Source organism: Mustela erminea, chromosome 2 (genome assembly GCF_009829155.1).
Source record: "Mustela erminea isolate mMusErm1 chromosome 2, mMusErm1.Pri, whole genome shotgun sequence".
Taxonomy (NCBI): Eukaryota; Metazoa; Chordata; class Mammalia; order Carnivora; family Mustelidae; genus Mustela; species Mustela erminea.
The window spans coordinates 23,626,981-23,642,475 of record NC_045615.1 but is presented as its reverse complement, the minus strand read 5'-3'; the positions used below and the strand labels follow the sequence as shown (position 1 = coordinate 23,642,475).

General features: G+C 37.3%; 1 protein-coding gene across 10 annotated transcripts in view; it reads right to left on the bottom strand.

Moving 5' to 3' along the window:
* DCLK2 (doublecortin like kinase 2) overlaps positions 1–15,495 on the bottom strand; it is a 144,593-nt gene that overhangs the window by 123,654 nt on the left and 5,444 nt on the right. For all 10 annotated transcript variants that reach the window (XR_004283164.1, XM_032332491.1, XM_032332494.1 and 7 more), the window contains exon 2: positions 1,934–2,268. Coding sequence is in view for 9 of the 10 variants with exons in the window: in XM_032332491.1 (XP_032188382.1) it covers positions 1,934–2,268 (335 nt within the window). In the remaining variant the exon portion in view is untranslated. The remainder of the gene's footprint in view (positions 1–1,933; positions 2,269–15,495) is intronic.

Here is a 15,495-nt window from a genome sequence, read left to right as displayed (position 1 = left end):
TTGAAATTAGGAAAAAATACACCTCGGAAGTCTTTCTCTTTAGGAATAATCTGATTGTGGCAAAACTCTATATTCATGCATTCTTGAAATTTGCTCAATTTTTCTTCTTTAGCCATTAGATTTCCCAGTATATAGATTTCTTGGTATATATTTGGCTTGCCTTTTCCTGTGTAATTTTTGTATATTTTTTCAGAAACGCTGATTAATGGGGCACCTGGACAGCTCAGTTGGTATCCGACTCTTGATTTCAACTCAGGTCATGATTTCAGGGTCATGGCATCGAGCCCTGCTTTGGCCTCTATGCTGCATGTGGAACCTGCTTCAGATTCTCTCTCCTCTCCCTCTGATCCTAGTCACCACACACACACACACCCCTCTCTCAAACAAAAAATAAACAACAAAAACAAACTAAAAAGAAATGCTAATTGCCTCTCTTGTGCCCTATGAAATTATATGGGCATTTTTATGAAAGAAAAGTACTTTTTTGAAAGGCATTTTCCATATTATATGTAGGTGGGGAGGAAAGGCTTTTCTAAAAATGTTAAATATCTTTAATTTTGACTCCTGTGATTTACCAAACCCATAATAACTCTACTAGTCAATAGGTATTCTTATTCTTAAACAGAGAACATCTTTTGGATGTTAGTGAAATGTAGACTTCTGAGGGGAAAATGTAAGTTAGAAGGCTTCCCTCTGAAGTCTACATTTCACTAACATCCAAAAAATGAATAATGCAATTAAAACATGGGCAGAAGACATGACTAGACATTTTCCCAAAGAAGACAGAAACATGAAACATGAAAAGATGCTCAACATCAGTCATCATCAGGGAAATATAAATCAAAAGCACAATGAGGTATCATTTTATACCTTCAGAATGGTTAAAATAAAAAATGCAAGAAACAGGAAGTTTTGGTGAGGATGTGGTTTAAAAGGTGCTCTCTTGCACTGTTGGTGGGATTGCAAATTGGTGCAACCACTCTGGAAAACTACATGGAGGTTTTTTTTTCAAAAAGTTAAAAATAGAACTACCCTATGATCCAGCAATTGTACTAGGAGATATTTACCCAAACGATACAAAAATGCTAATTCAAAGGGATACATATACTTGGATGTTTATAGCAGTATTGTCAACAAAAGCTAAATTATGGAAATAGCCCAAGTGTCCACTGACTGATGAATGGATAAAGAAAATGTGATGTGTGTGTGTATTATACAAGCATATATATTTATATAGATAAAAATACATATATAATAAAAATATTACTCAGCCATAAAAAAATAAAATAAAATCTTGCCATTTGGAACTATGTAGTTGAAGCTAGAGTGTTTATGCCAGGCAAAATAAGTCGGTCAGAAAAAGACAAAATACCGTATGATTTCACTCATATATGGAATTTAAGAAACAAAACAGATAAGCAAAGGGAAATAAGGGAGAAAGAGGCAAACCAAGAAACAGACTCTTAACTACAGAGAACAAACTGATGATTACCAGAGCGGGGGTGAGTTGGGGGATGGGTTAAATAGGTGATGGGGTTTAAGGAAGGTACTTGCGATGAGCACCCAGTGTTAGATGGAAATGTAAGTGCTGAATCACTAGACTGTACACCTGAAACTAATATCACACTGTATATTAGCTAACTGGAATTTAAAATACAAAATTAAAAAAAAATAAGTTATTTACATTTCCCTTTCAGTGACCATAAGAAGTACAGATTTCTCTATATACACTTTTGAGGTATTTGGATAAAGACACAGGTGAGCCACTCACATTTTTCAAGATACACGCTAATACAGACACACACACATCTCGCGTAGGAGTATTTGAATAATTTCTCGCAGACTGTGAAATTCTTTGTCAAATACGTAACCACCATTATGCACGGGGAGTTCAACAGTGAGATGGAGGGCCGGGGGTTGGTAAACCTCCTACCTGCTTTCCGTCCAGTGTGCAGAGCCTCTTGACCACTCCCGAATCTAGTTTAATGGCTTCGGTGATGTCTGTCAACACCTGTTCAAAGGAATGAGCAGTCTTCTTATTTAGAAGGATCCGCACCGCTTTTCTAGGCTTCACTCCACTTCGAATCACAGTCACTAATTTGGGTTTGATGAAATCTTTACTTTCCTTCACTTCACTTTTCACTGAGGAGGGAGCAGCCAAGGCTCGTGTTGTCCCACCCTTGATGTTCACAGACCAGTTTGGATTAACATTTTTGGTGTAATCAACTTTACGAAATGGTTCATTTGATGCACACACGTAACTCTCACCTAAAAGGCAAAAAATCAGTTTAATTAGCGTGATTATCCCCATCACAGAAGCACTGTCTCTTAAGAACAAATGCTGGAGACCCATTAAGTGAACTCCTAAACGTAACAGGTGCACTGCAAGGGGAATTCACATGTTTTTCCTTTGGCATTCTGCCCATTCTCCCTTTCTATTTAAACATCTAGATTGGTTTTGAGAGAATAACACACATTACAGCTTGAAAAGCACTAGACAAATGAAACAAGAGAGACTAGGGCTTTATTCTGATAAAATATGCCACCCTGGATAATTCCTCTGCACTTTGATTCTCAATATCATTGTCTGTAAATTGAAGCCGTTGAATCAGGTGAATTCTAGAGTACTTCCTAATTCCAAAATCTATTAATTGACTAAAAAAAAAAAAAAAAATCTCGTTCTGGAAGAAATGATTGTATCACAAAATAACATATTCATATAAAGAAATGAAACTATTTTTCTCCTTAGAACTACAAATTTCAGTCCCAATTGAAGAATGATACACACACCTCCTAAAATATATTTAGTCATAATATCATTTACTCAATGAATGAATTACTGCAAAAATGAAGGAAGAGTTCTGACGGCTTGAAGAAATTTACCTCAGGCATTTTATTTCTTAATTAAAGAATGTGAATTTAAAATAATTAGCTCAAATAGACAACCTTCTCTATATCTACTTAAATGGTTAAAGGATGTTAAACAGTTTAAAATGAAGTGTCTGGGTGGCTCAGTCAGTTAAGCTACCAGCTCTTAATTTTGGCTCAGGTCGTGATCTCAGGGCAGCCCCACACTGGACTCTGTACTCAGCGGGGAGTCTGCTTCTCTCCTCCTCTCTCTCCCTGCTCCCTCTGCCCCTCCCCCCACTCACGCACGCATGCAGGCAGGTGCTCTTTCTCCCTAAATAAACAAATAAATCTTTTTGAAAAACAAATAAAATGTGTTCAATATTCATGCAGACTTCTGCTTAATTTTTATTAAGTAAAACATAAAAACTGTACTATTTGTTGTACCGGTTTACCAACTCAATGTTCATTAATTTTAAGTTCCAAAATTAGAGGTTGAAAAGTAGTGATTTTTAAAAGGCTGAAAATCATAATTCATAATTATATGTTTAAAAAAATCACACTTTTCTTTCAGGAAATGCAGAAGTCACCTAATTCTTTTATCCTCACCTGTTTGGCATACAGGGCAAGAGGATTACACTCTAAGATTTTCTCTAAGATAGTTTCTAACTCAAAAAGAATCCAGTATTTTTTCACATATTCAGTGTAGCAATCTCACTATTGATAGAATAATCATATGATACAAGCATTAAGGGCTGTTCCTGCTTAAAACAAAAATAACCAAAATGGTGAAAGGCAATGCCTAAGAAAAACCCATTAATATAAATATAATATTTAACTATTATCAGGATGTTCTTAAAATCCTAATGAATAGATAACTTAAAGACTCCCAAAGGCACACAAACAATTCAATAAAAGATCAGGCATATAAGAAGGGTCTAAAAAGAGGGGTAATGCCTTCCGTTAAAGGTGTACTTAGGCCACTGTGTAAGAAAACTAGGGAACCAGCCACAGGCTCTTCTGCTGCTTCCACACCAGTAATCAGAAAGCTGGCATAACCACCACCATTTAGTTAGAGATTTTCCATCTCTGTAGGTTTATCTAAATGACTTTTCACAGTGTAATCATCTGGGAAAATGGCATGTAATTTCAAACACACATATGAATTTAATAAAACAGAGCTATACATCACATGCATGTATTTAAAAGCAAAATAAACACGATTTTGCTTTAATTTTATAGAGAATACAAGTATCACATTGAAAAGCTCTAAATAAAATTTAATTGTATGTTCTGATTCAAAATATTAAGATGGAAGAAAGAAAAGGAAATTTCAGCAAGAGACAGTGATTTTTTTTCCCCCTAAGGGCAGGGAGAAGTCAGCTGGAGAAAAGCCTTTCCCAATATAAAGTGAAAACACAATGATAAAAAGAAACAAAGCAAGAGCAAATTTAGTATGTCAGATTTCTTTGATCAACTCTGCACAGCTGACATATCAACAAGGCGAGCTGCCTTTTAAATTCATCTGTATTTAGCCTCTTTATACAAGTTCAAGACATCAGAATGAAAATAGGTAAAGGAAGTCTGTCTTGTTTATGTGTGGTTACAGATACATTTTAATTTCCAATCCTTCTCTCCCCTCCTCCCTTCATACTGTTTCTATTAAAAATGTGTAGGTCAGTTCTATAAAATGTAAAATTTTGAACCACAGATACCCATTTTGGCATACAACATTTCAGCAAAAAGGTTCAAGACACAGTTTTGAGGTCACACCTGTGTTTCCATATACTGGGCGCCTAAAACCCTATAGCAGAGACGTCATACCTTGAAGACCACAGCGGTCAAGATACCCAGGCTACCTTCCCTTGTTATGTCCCCACCCTGATCAAACAATTACCTGAGGGTAATTCTGTCACTAACATAGATTTGCCTATCAGGAGAGAACATGCTGACAAAAGAATTTAAGATTTTGGTTCCTTGGGCAGTTATAGCTCTTGCTGTTAACCAAATAATAATTTATTACTGTTAGGTACTAGGCACCTGCAAGACTGATTACTAGCAATCAGCTTCTAATCCACCAGATTCTTCCTACAGTAGGGATTCTGGTTTGAGATTTGTTATCCCCCTGCCTACTTGTCACTTTTCCCTTCTTCCTCATCCTGGTAGAAACACCACTTTCTAATGAAACTTACTCAGCTAGAAACCTAGGCATCACCCTTCATTCTTCTGGCTTCCCTACATACTACATTCTGACATCAAGTTCTACCCACCCTCTTTTCTAAATATTTCTCAAACTGTCCACCCGCTGTGCCCTTACCACCACCCACTTCCTACTTGGATCAATGCAAGAAGGTTGGTTTCTGCTCATTCCCCAATAACATAACAAACAGCAGTGCATTTTGTGCTATTGACACAGCTGAAAAAGTGTACCCTCAAGTAATGAGTTTTGACATCCTGATAAAATACTACATTCTGAAAGGATTTTTAAATTTTTTGTCAATACATAATAAAATTACACTGACCCAAAGAAGGAAAAGATAAGCATCTCATTTATAAATTAGAGCTAAACAAAGATATAAATAGATAAATGTGTATGTGTGTGTGTGTGAACATGAATATATGAAAAATAAGCCTGTCTCTGAAGTCCAGAATTCATCTGACTTTAACAGCTAGAACTCATTATTATTATAAGCTGGTTGGTGTCCACAGTCATACCTGTGTTTTTCGCTGGGATATAATCTCAAATCATATCTGTATCAAATAAAGTCACTCAGAGACTACGGTAAGGTGACACAAAAACAAGTTCACTGTGCAACCCACAAAATACCAGACAACCTCCTGTCACACTCAGTGAATGACTGCCACGGCCTTACCAATTACAGCTTTTCCTCAATCTATTCTGTGTTCGTTCTAAGTTTAATGAGATACTCAGTCACAGAATTGTCCTTCCTTCTAACAGCACCCAATACAGAGCAAATCCTTGCTTCCCCAGATCCTCGGAAATTATCCAATCAAAGCCCATATTTTATGACAAGTCAAATACCTTCTTACTGAGACGCCCCCATGGTATTATACAACGTGCATTATCTTTGCTGCAGTGAATCATAAACTCAACATGTTCAACTATAGGTATCTTCTTGGTGGTCTCTGGCTGAAGAGAACTGAGATACACACACACACACACACACACACACACACACACACACACACACACACTCTCATTCTCTTTCTCTCCCTCTTTCTGATAACAGTTCTTTGACCACAGGGGGAAGTCATTCTGGAAATTATGATCATGTGAATACTAAATACAAAGAAAATTTGTTTTATATATGGAAAGAAGATGGATAAAAGCACAAGGTGGTTATAAAACTTAACTGTTTTCATCCACAACACAGAATAGAAAGTCTCTGAATTTCCTTTAAGACACTACAGTGACATGGATCTGGTTTCTTATCACTGATACTTGTTCAAAGACACTTTACTTTGTAGTTAGCAGACTGTCAAATTAAGTGCCTATACAGTTGTGTAATACAACCTGCATATTAACCATTAATGTTCACCTTTACTCAACCCAAGACTCTGCCTCCTCTAAGAGGCAAGAGGATATTAAATGCTAGGAACTCTCCAATGTCTTGTTTCTGGAAGCCTTCATCCTCACAAATGTGTTCAGGCTGGGCCAATTTCTCCCACCTTGTCTCCCTTGGCAGTAATAGGGTAGCCACCTCCTACTGGATGTTGAGTACCACGTTTCCGTGTCCTCATACTGCAGTTTCAGGGACATTCTTCTCTCCTCCATTTAACTAGGCAGCCCTCTCTACAAGATTAGATACACATACCTCCCACCTTAAGCACACACAAATCCTCCCCCTCTTCATTCCTCAGCCCACTATACCTAATGTGCTTTTGGCTTCCATTCACTGCTGAATTTAAAAAAAAAAAAAAAAAACACCCCAAACATCAAACTCTCCTCATCTGTTTTTTCCCCCACTTCTTATTTGCTCTTAAGCTACTGTGGCATCACTTTTGCTCTCTGCATTCCCCTGGCTGGAACACCCTGATCCCTGAGCATGTCTTTCCTAACTGCCAAATGCAAAGCACATCTTCCAAATTCACTGGGTGTCTTCTGAGGGCACTGGACACTAGGCATGATTCTCTTCTGCAAATCCTTTTTCCCTTAGCTTCCACAGTCTGATTTCTTTTGCTTTATACCTCTTACTTCTCTTGATCTGCTTTTCAGAGTCCTCTTCTCCCACTCATCTACTTCATCCTCCTTATACTCTCTATGGGCAAGTGCATCCACTCCATGGCTTCAAACACCACCTATATCCTAAGGACATTTCCAGCCTAGTCCTTTCTCTTGAATTCAAGCCGCTTACTGAACACCTCTACTAGATTATCTATGGGTATCTCACATGCTACTGTCTAAAACTAACTTCATCCCCATATCGGCCATCTTGACCTCAAACTCTCCTCTTCCTGAATTCCTCAACTTACTGAATGAAATCACCCACCTATATAGTCACCCACGCAAAAATCAAGACTCCTGCGTCTCTTCTCCCTTTCCCACATTCAACAGAATTGACAAAACTCTTGAGCTTGGTCTACGTACCTCTGGAATCTATCCTCTTTGACTCTGCCTTCTTTTATTTCTCCTTGGATTAAAGCAGTTAAGTTCTCTGTGGGGCCTCACCCCCTCCTCCCCCACATAGCTGTCACAGCAAATTTTTAGAAATGTGGAGCTGATGTCTTTTGCCTGCTTCACTGCCTTTAGAATAAAGACCAAACTCCTCAGCACATCACACACTTCCACCCTCATCTCCCACCACATTCCCACAGGCTCTTAAGTTAGTGTCATAGCAGTATATTTGCAATTTCCTTCTAAACTCATCATACCCTCTTATTTTCATTGCTTCTTATATGTCTAAAATAACCTTCCTTCTCTTCTTATCTTGTCTCTTTTTAACTGGCCAGTCAAGATTAATCACTCTTGGCAAGGAGGTAAGGCAATAGGAATTTTCAAACATTGCTAAAGGGATTTTAAATAGGTTCAATCACCTAGAAAAGCATTATCTAGTACTACATTTACAACATACACATCATATGACCCAACAATCCACCCCAGGAATATATGCTGGAAAAACTCATGCACATAGACACTAGTGTGTATATGCAGAAGCAGGGCTCAACAGCCAAAGAGGAAACATCAATCCACATGTCCCAACAACAGGAGAACAGACACAGAGACTGTGGGGTTGTCTTATGTACAACTATACAGTATTGAAAATGAACAAGAACCTTTAGCAACAATCTGGATGAATTTTACCAACAATGGTAGGAAAAGATGACAAAAGAATACATGTAGTAGGGTCCAATTTCTCTAGAGTCCAAAACAGAAAAAATTACACCGTATCAATTAGGGATGCCTTCATTGGTGGTAAAAAGGGAGATAAAAGCAGGAGTCAGGCCTCTGTTATCTTGGGCAGAATTGGAACTAGGAAGGGATACAGGGAGATCTTCTCAGATTCTGGCAATACTCTGTTTCTTGACATGGCTGGTGTTCATAACAACTCATTGGGCCATACATAGTTTTGAATCTTCATAATTTTAAAATAAAATTTAAAAAATTACATTCTTATAAAGTATCTTTTTCTGAGCTTACAAAGTATCAATAGCTCATAATCATTTATTCTTTCTTTCTCTCTTCCAATGGTTCTTGGTGGAGAATTTTTTTTAATCAGCTGATTTTGCTGTAAAAGTACAGATGCTCAGACCTTACCACAGTTCAACTGAATCACTAGAATCACCAGATGGTGGGACCAGAATATGTAGGTAAGGGTTTTTAATTTCACAGGTGACTCTGGAAACAACCTCTCACTACAAACCACTGCCTGCACTTTGAAAAAAACTCTATCTTTTTCATACTCCCCACATCTACCACAATACCTGGTATGTAACAGGTACTCAAAACATGTTTGTCAATGTAATGACAAAAATGCGAACTTAGAAATCTCATGGTTTGGATTTGCATTACTTCTAGGTAAAACATTTGCACAGTACACTGTTGATACAGAATGACCCTAGAAGGCTCAGGGTCAGGCTCCTGAAAGATGTCATGCATGGCTGGAGATATTCTTAGATCATGCCAGCCTACCAAAATGCAACCTAAGGCATCTATGGAAATAAGCAGGATGTGAAGGCTGCCTAGTTCTACTAAAGTTTTTAATTCATTTCAGACCATCAAAGCATCAAGAGTCCAGGGCACATGCTTACTTATTTATTTTTTAAAAGTCAAGTATAATTAACATACAGTGTTGTATTAGTTTCAAGTGTATAGGGTACTTTTCAGTTCAATAAATGTAATGTGTCTTTCAATCAATGGAATATGTATGCATGTACTTACATATAAAATATATATGTTTTTAATATACATGAGTGTTTTTAATAGCTAAATCACAGTAATTTGTCAACATTTAAATATCAATTTACTGTTAGAAATTACAGATAGTTACATGTAACCATATGTAGTTGGAAATTCAAATACAGTGTGTTTGGCTAGCCTACTTTTTATCAGTTCCTATAAAGTATCTCATCCACTTCTGTTAAAATATTTACATTAACTGCCTAACCCCAGTGATTAGTTTGTAATTACAAACTATGTTTACATCCATGGCAGGAGATGAATTATACAAAATGTGGACATTGAAACTATGACATCACTTGGAGTGGAAGCAAGCACTGAACTTTATGACACACGTCTAAAGTGCAAGGCTCTTCAAGCTTAGAGAAAAGACCCCTCCCACACATGCAGACTTAAATATGATAACATAAAAATGGAAAGACAAAGACAAAAGAAAGATTGCCTGACACTACAGATCTAATGCTAGCAATAATCTTAGAAACCTTAATTCTTTCCTAACTTCTAAAACAGAGGAAAAAATTGCTTCCAAAGACATATAACCAAGGAAAATAAATCTGGGTATGCTGCATCTACAAAATGGTTTGATATCCTTCATCAAGCAGAGCATTTGTGAGGCTGTCCTACTGGGTGGATTAAAATGTGCTTATCTCCATCTAAAACACACGAGAGATGAGTTCCCACGCCCATCTGGCTAAGAAAAATACAGGATGAGGAAAAGAAAGACTGATTTATTATTCTTTTGTGGCAAACAACTTAATCTTTTTTTTTTTTTTTTTTCACCCAGACTGCACAGAACCAAGAATTTAAACTAACTGGGGATCAGCAGAGTTAACCAAAGTGCACTGCTCTGGCCTTGAAGCCTATCCTACTCTGCGCGTCTTTGCTGTGTCACTGGACCATTGCTGTTGCATTCACAAAATGAATGTAATGGCCTTCGTTGAGGGGCAAGGGTGAGGACACAAAACGAGATTTCATCTCGAAGACCAATGCTGTTTTAATACCTCTGAAGGCAACTGGCTGAACCAAGTCATGTCCCCAAGTCTCATCCAGCAGTATAGTCTTTGACACATTCCATTGAGAAAGGGGTACAAAAATGACTTTGAACATCTGAAAATCTATGAAGAAACATGGCCAGAAATCCATGTTTCAGTGTTGAAATTTCAGAAAAGTTTTACTGAAGACCAAAAAAATTAAGTAAAAGTAGAAACAAAAATCTTACTCATGAACCAAAAAGCTTTATAAAGCTTACCAGCTGAAAAAGAAATTGCATCTCCTCTCCTGGTAGGATGGAACCCACAAACCATATCCAGTATCTGCTTTTTGTTCCTCACCCCTAGGGCAAGCATATTCCATAATTTACAAGAGTTCACTCTGACAATTTTAATACTGTGCTTATTTTAATGATACAACTTAAAATGTTTATATCATCCTATTCTGGAATATGTGAATGACTGCTTATCAACAAATAAAGCCAGACCACTTGATGTCCAGCTTCAACTCCTTTGGTACCAAAGTGTGTAACTTTGCTGGGAGTTAATGAGGAAAAAGAGAAGCGAACTTAATCTCTGTAAAAGATGTGTTCACAGTAGGTTAAGACCAGAGGACGTAATTTTACCTATAGGAGTGGAGCTTTATTAACAATCCAAAACTGACTCCTGACATGGCATTCTAAAATACAGCACACTGAACTCAGGATTCAGTGCCATGATCATATTTGGGAACAACTTAGTTTGAGCAACTAGTATCTGCAGCTTTATACTGCTGTTTTTTATATTTTCATTGATTATGTGGTTTTGTTGATATTTACATTATCAGTTTGTTTAGGTTGTGTTGGTGTATAAGACCTCTAGTATAAGAATATACTTTTATATCAGTGATTCTACATACTTAAGTGATAATGTAACTAAAATAATTAAGGATATACTGAACTTCTACAAGTTAGTTGTTAGATTTTTTGCATTGTTTTTCATGTTTAAGTGGCCTAAATATTGCAAAAGTTTAGAAACACTGCAATCTTACAGATGTTAAGGAAGAGAGAAAACTTCAAACAAAATGTGCCCATCTAATATTTCTATCTTTTTTTTTTTTTTTTTTGGAGGGGGCAGGGGCAGAGGGAGAGGAAAAGAGAGAATCTTAAGCAGGTTCCATGCCCAGTGCAAAGCTCAACATAGGACTCGATCTCATGACCCTGCTATCATGACCTGAGTCGAAATGAAGAGTCAGACGTACAACCAACTGAGCCACCAAGACATCCCCCATCTAATATTTCTAAAGCAACTGAGGCATAATGGATCATTATGGATCCTTCAACTGGCTCATCATCTAAGCAGAGGTAAAACTTTCCTTAACAGAGTTACTCCAACTTCTGGAGACCCTTCCTTAATACCTTCTTCCTTCACCCCCAATTCTCACTGTGAGTCTGAGAAGACTTGGCCCCAGTTTTAAGCAAGTGATTGATAATGAAGATGGCTCAAAAAGATTCAATGCCAGGGTGTACCTGGGTGGCTCAGTCAATTAAGCATCTGACTCTTGATTTTGGCTCAGGTCACAATCTCAGGGTCTTAAGATGGAGCCCTATGACAGGCTCCATGCCCCGCAGAGAGTCGGCTAGAAAGTCTCTCCCTCCTCCTGTGCCCTTCCTCACCCTCTCCCCACATGTTGTCTCTCAAATAAATAAATATTTACCAAAAAAAAAAAAAAGATTCAGTGGAAGTGATGAAAGATTCAGACGCCAAATGTTTGCCCAAAAAAGAGGTGATGTTTAAAAAAAAAAAAAAAAAAAAGAGGTGATGTTTGCAGAATGGGAAGGAAGGGGAAATAGTAAACTATGACCACTGTCTTCAAATGTCTGAAGAGCTGCCGTGTAAAAGTCAGATAAGCCTTTTGTAGCTCCAAATGGTGGGGCTCTCGAATATAGCAGGGAGGTTATAAGGACAGAAATTTTGGGTTAAGATGCTGAGGACCACCAGCATTTATCAAAGAGCCACTGCATGCTAGGACTCCACTAAGTGTTTTGTACACATTATAGGGTTCATGCAGAGCCTTCCATCTATTGGCCTGGATCACTAAACTACTGAGATGGGTTCACATCAGGCTATTTTTCAAGTTCTTTCTCTCTCAGAGGTTTGATGAACATGAGTATAAACTGTAGTAAAATTCCTTTTCTTCTTTTCTTGATTCTCTGCCAATGGGGCAAAATACTGTTAAGTAAAAAGACCAGGATGATGGACAAATGTATTGGGGAAGAGAGCATCATCATTGCCTGGAGGAAATAATTATAATTATTATTTAAAACTTAAAGTAACCTAAAATTTGTAAAACATACAGAGTGAAGGAAGAGATAAATCAGTGAAGATATTTTAAAGGTGTTATTATGAAGGGCACCTGGGTGGTGTAGTCAGTTAAGAGTCCAACTCTTGATTTCAGCTCAGGTCTTGATCTCCCAGTCGTGGGATCCAGACCCACATCAGGCTCTGCACTCAGCACGGAGTCTGCTTCTATCCCCTCTCCCTTCCTCTGCCCTTCCCCCTGTGCTCTCTCTCTCTCCCCCCTCTAAAAAAATTAATCTTTAAAACTTTCATTGTGATAGATTTTGGTTACAGTCTAATCAATGTATAAACAATAAATAACATAGCAGGTCATAACTGGAGATTATTTTAGTCACTTTGAGATGTTGGCAAAGGTTATCATGTAATCAAAATTACTTAAATTGATCTCACAGCCAATTTTTTCCTATTCCTTCAGTCTACAAAGTAGTGCCTTCTGACAAATTACATTATGCTTAGTCTACTGCCTTATTCTTCCTCTGCAAATCTAGCCAACTGTCCAGTCTTAACTAAGAAAGGTTTTTTAAGATATCTACATCCACCTATTCCCACATATTAAAAAAAAAATCTAAAAATGGCACAGGAGTAAAATAAATCATTGTGCTAGAGGTATTTATTGCATGGGACAAAGAAATGAATAAAACAATTGTGGTCCCAGCCCACAAAAGGTTTACGATTTTCCCTTTCCTGAGAATGTTTTATGGAGAGGAACCGCCTACAAGTTTTTGAGGGTTCTAAGAATTCTATCTAAACCTGGCCGACTTTTTTTTTTTTTCTAGATTTTATTTTTAAGTAATCTCTACACCCAATGTGGGGCTCACGACCTCAAGACCAAGAGTCATGTGCTTTACCAACTAAGCCAGCCAGGCATCCCTAAACCTGGGTGACTCCTAAAAAGGGACATAAAACATGACAGAGCCAAGATCATTTCTCTTTCCTACTCTCAGAAGCATTTCCCAAGATAACTGAACTTTAAAGGGGAAAAGGTCTTAGCAATTACCATCTTTCATTTACAAATGAGGAAACCAAGGTCAAGGCAACTACACAGAACTAAGCACAGACCTTATTTTGCAGTTGTACAAGATAATGCATTTTATTTCAGAACCCATACATGAAATATCCTAAAGCACAAATACTGTAAGCAAAGGGAAATGTTATCATTTTGATCTCAGGCCTTGGCTCCAACATCTATTCCTCTGGAAAGTTTGTTCATCATACTGCCCCACCTCCCTACCATTTCATTCACAGCCCCTGAGCTAGAACCAGTTTGTGTATGCTCATGTTCACGACCCCTCTCCCTCTAGAATGTGAGAATCTTGAGGAAAGAAACTTTCCCCTGGAAAGGCACTTGGAACAAAAACAAACAGACCTTCAATCAGCAGCTATCAGAGATCAGTATCCGTAAGGTCTGGGAAGAGACTTCATAGAAGCAATATTGGAAGTGGGTCTTGAAGAACCTAGGAGTCTGCCAGAGAAGGCTTGCACACCTGAGATTCAATGTTAAACTGCCACATCCTATCATCATAAATACCTTTAATGTATACTGCTTTAACTTCTATGTGCAAATAGCTTTTCACCCATGGGGTTTATGTTTCTTTCCTCACCATAACACATTTCAAAAAAATCAGTTTCTATCATTATCATAAAAATCTATCTTTCGGTGATGGGGGGAGGGACTCTACCCTAAGTTGGGTTCTTACTGAGACTCATTTTTACTTAGAACTCTCTCAGTAACTATATTTTGGCTTAACACCTTCAAAGAAGTTGATCTAGGGGTACCTGGGTGGCTCAGTTGTGAAGCATCTGCCTTCAGTCCAGGTCACAGTCTCAGGGAGCCTAGAATGGAGCCCGTCATCAGGCTCTCTGCTCAGGGAATCTGCTTCTCCCTCTCTGCACATGTTCTCCCTCTCTCTCTCTTTCTCAAATAAATAAATAAAATCTTGAAAGGAAAAAAATAATAATAATAAGATAATGACCTAACCAAACAGATTCAATAAACTAGGCTTACTAGGAGAACCTTGGAAATGTCAAGTGCTTGATAAAATCTTGATAAAAATCTTGATAAAATCTTGAAAGGAAAAAAAAAAAGGAAGAAGAAGAAGAAGATGACCTAACCAGATTCAATAAACTAGGCTAACTAGGAGAACCTTGGAAATGTCAAGTGCTTTTTTGTTGTTGTTGTTGTTGTTGTTGCTATCATAGAAAATGATGAATTAAGCAGAAATTTTATTTCCAAGCTCATCAAAGATTTTTACAAACACAAAATATCCTTTTAAAAGTGTTCCAAATTAAATCAAAGGCACATCATCAAAATAAAACACCTGTGACATGAAGAATTTATGTAGGTTGTAGTATTTTCACATGATTTTGTTTTTACTCATTTGTAATGTTCGAAAGAACACATTTTTTTAAGGACATGAAATAATGTAGTTTTTTTTTGTTTGTTTTAAGTATAACTACAACTATAAAGTAGAGGAACTTAAGAAAACAAAGACCAAATCTGCTTCATACACTAGATGGGGCAATCTAATACAAAACACAACAGGAATCTTTCCAAATGAGTTTGCTAAGAAACAGCTCCTATGTTTAGTGTTACAAATGAAAGAATCTTCTCATTTAGAAAAATCAAGACAGCATTTGATTAACAAAGCCTACTCTTCCCCCAGTTTTATACTTGCTTGTCTTCATTTAGAAACTGTAAATTCAGGAGAAAAGATCAAGTTTTATTATGGTATAAAAATCTTAGGAACAACAAATTACAAATATTCAATTTTTTTAAAACAAAAATGTTTGCCTTCCCAAAATGTAAACGTCCAGTAAACAAAACAAACAATATTCCAGGAATAGAAACACCAGTAATTCGCTTATGAAAGAGGTGTATTTGGTGGTAACATTTTCGTTTGT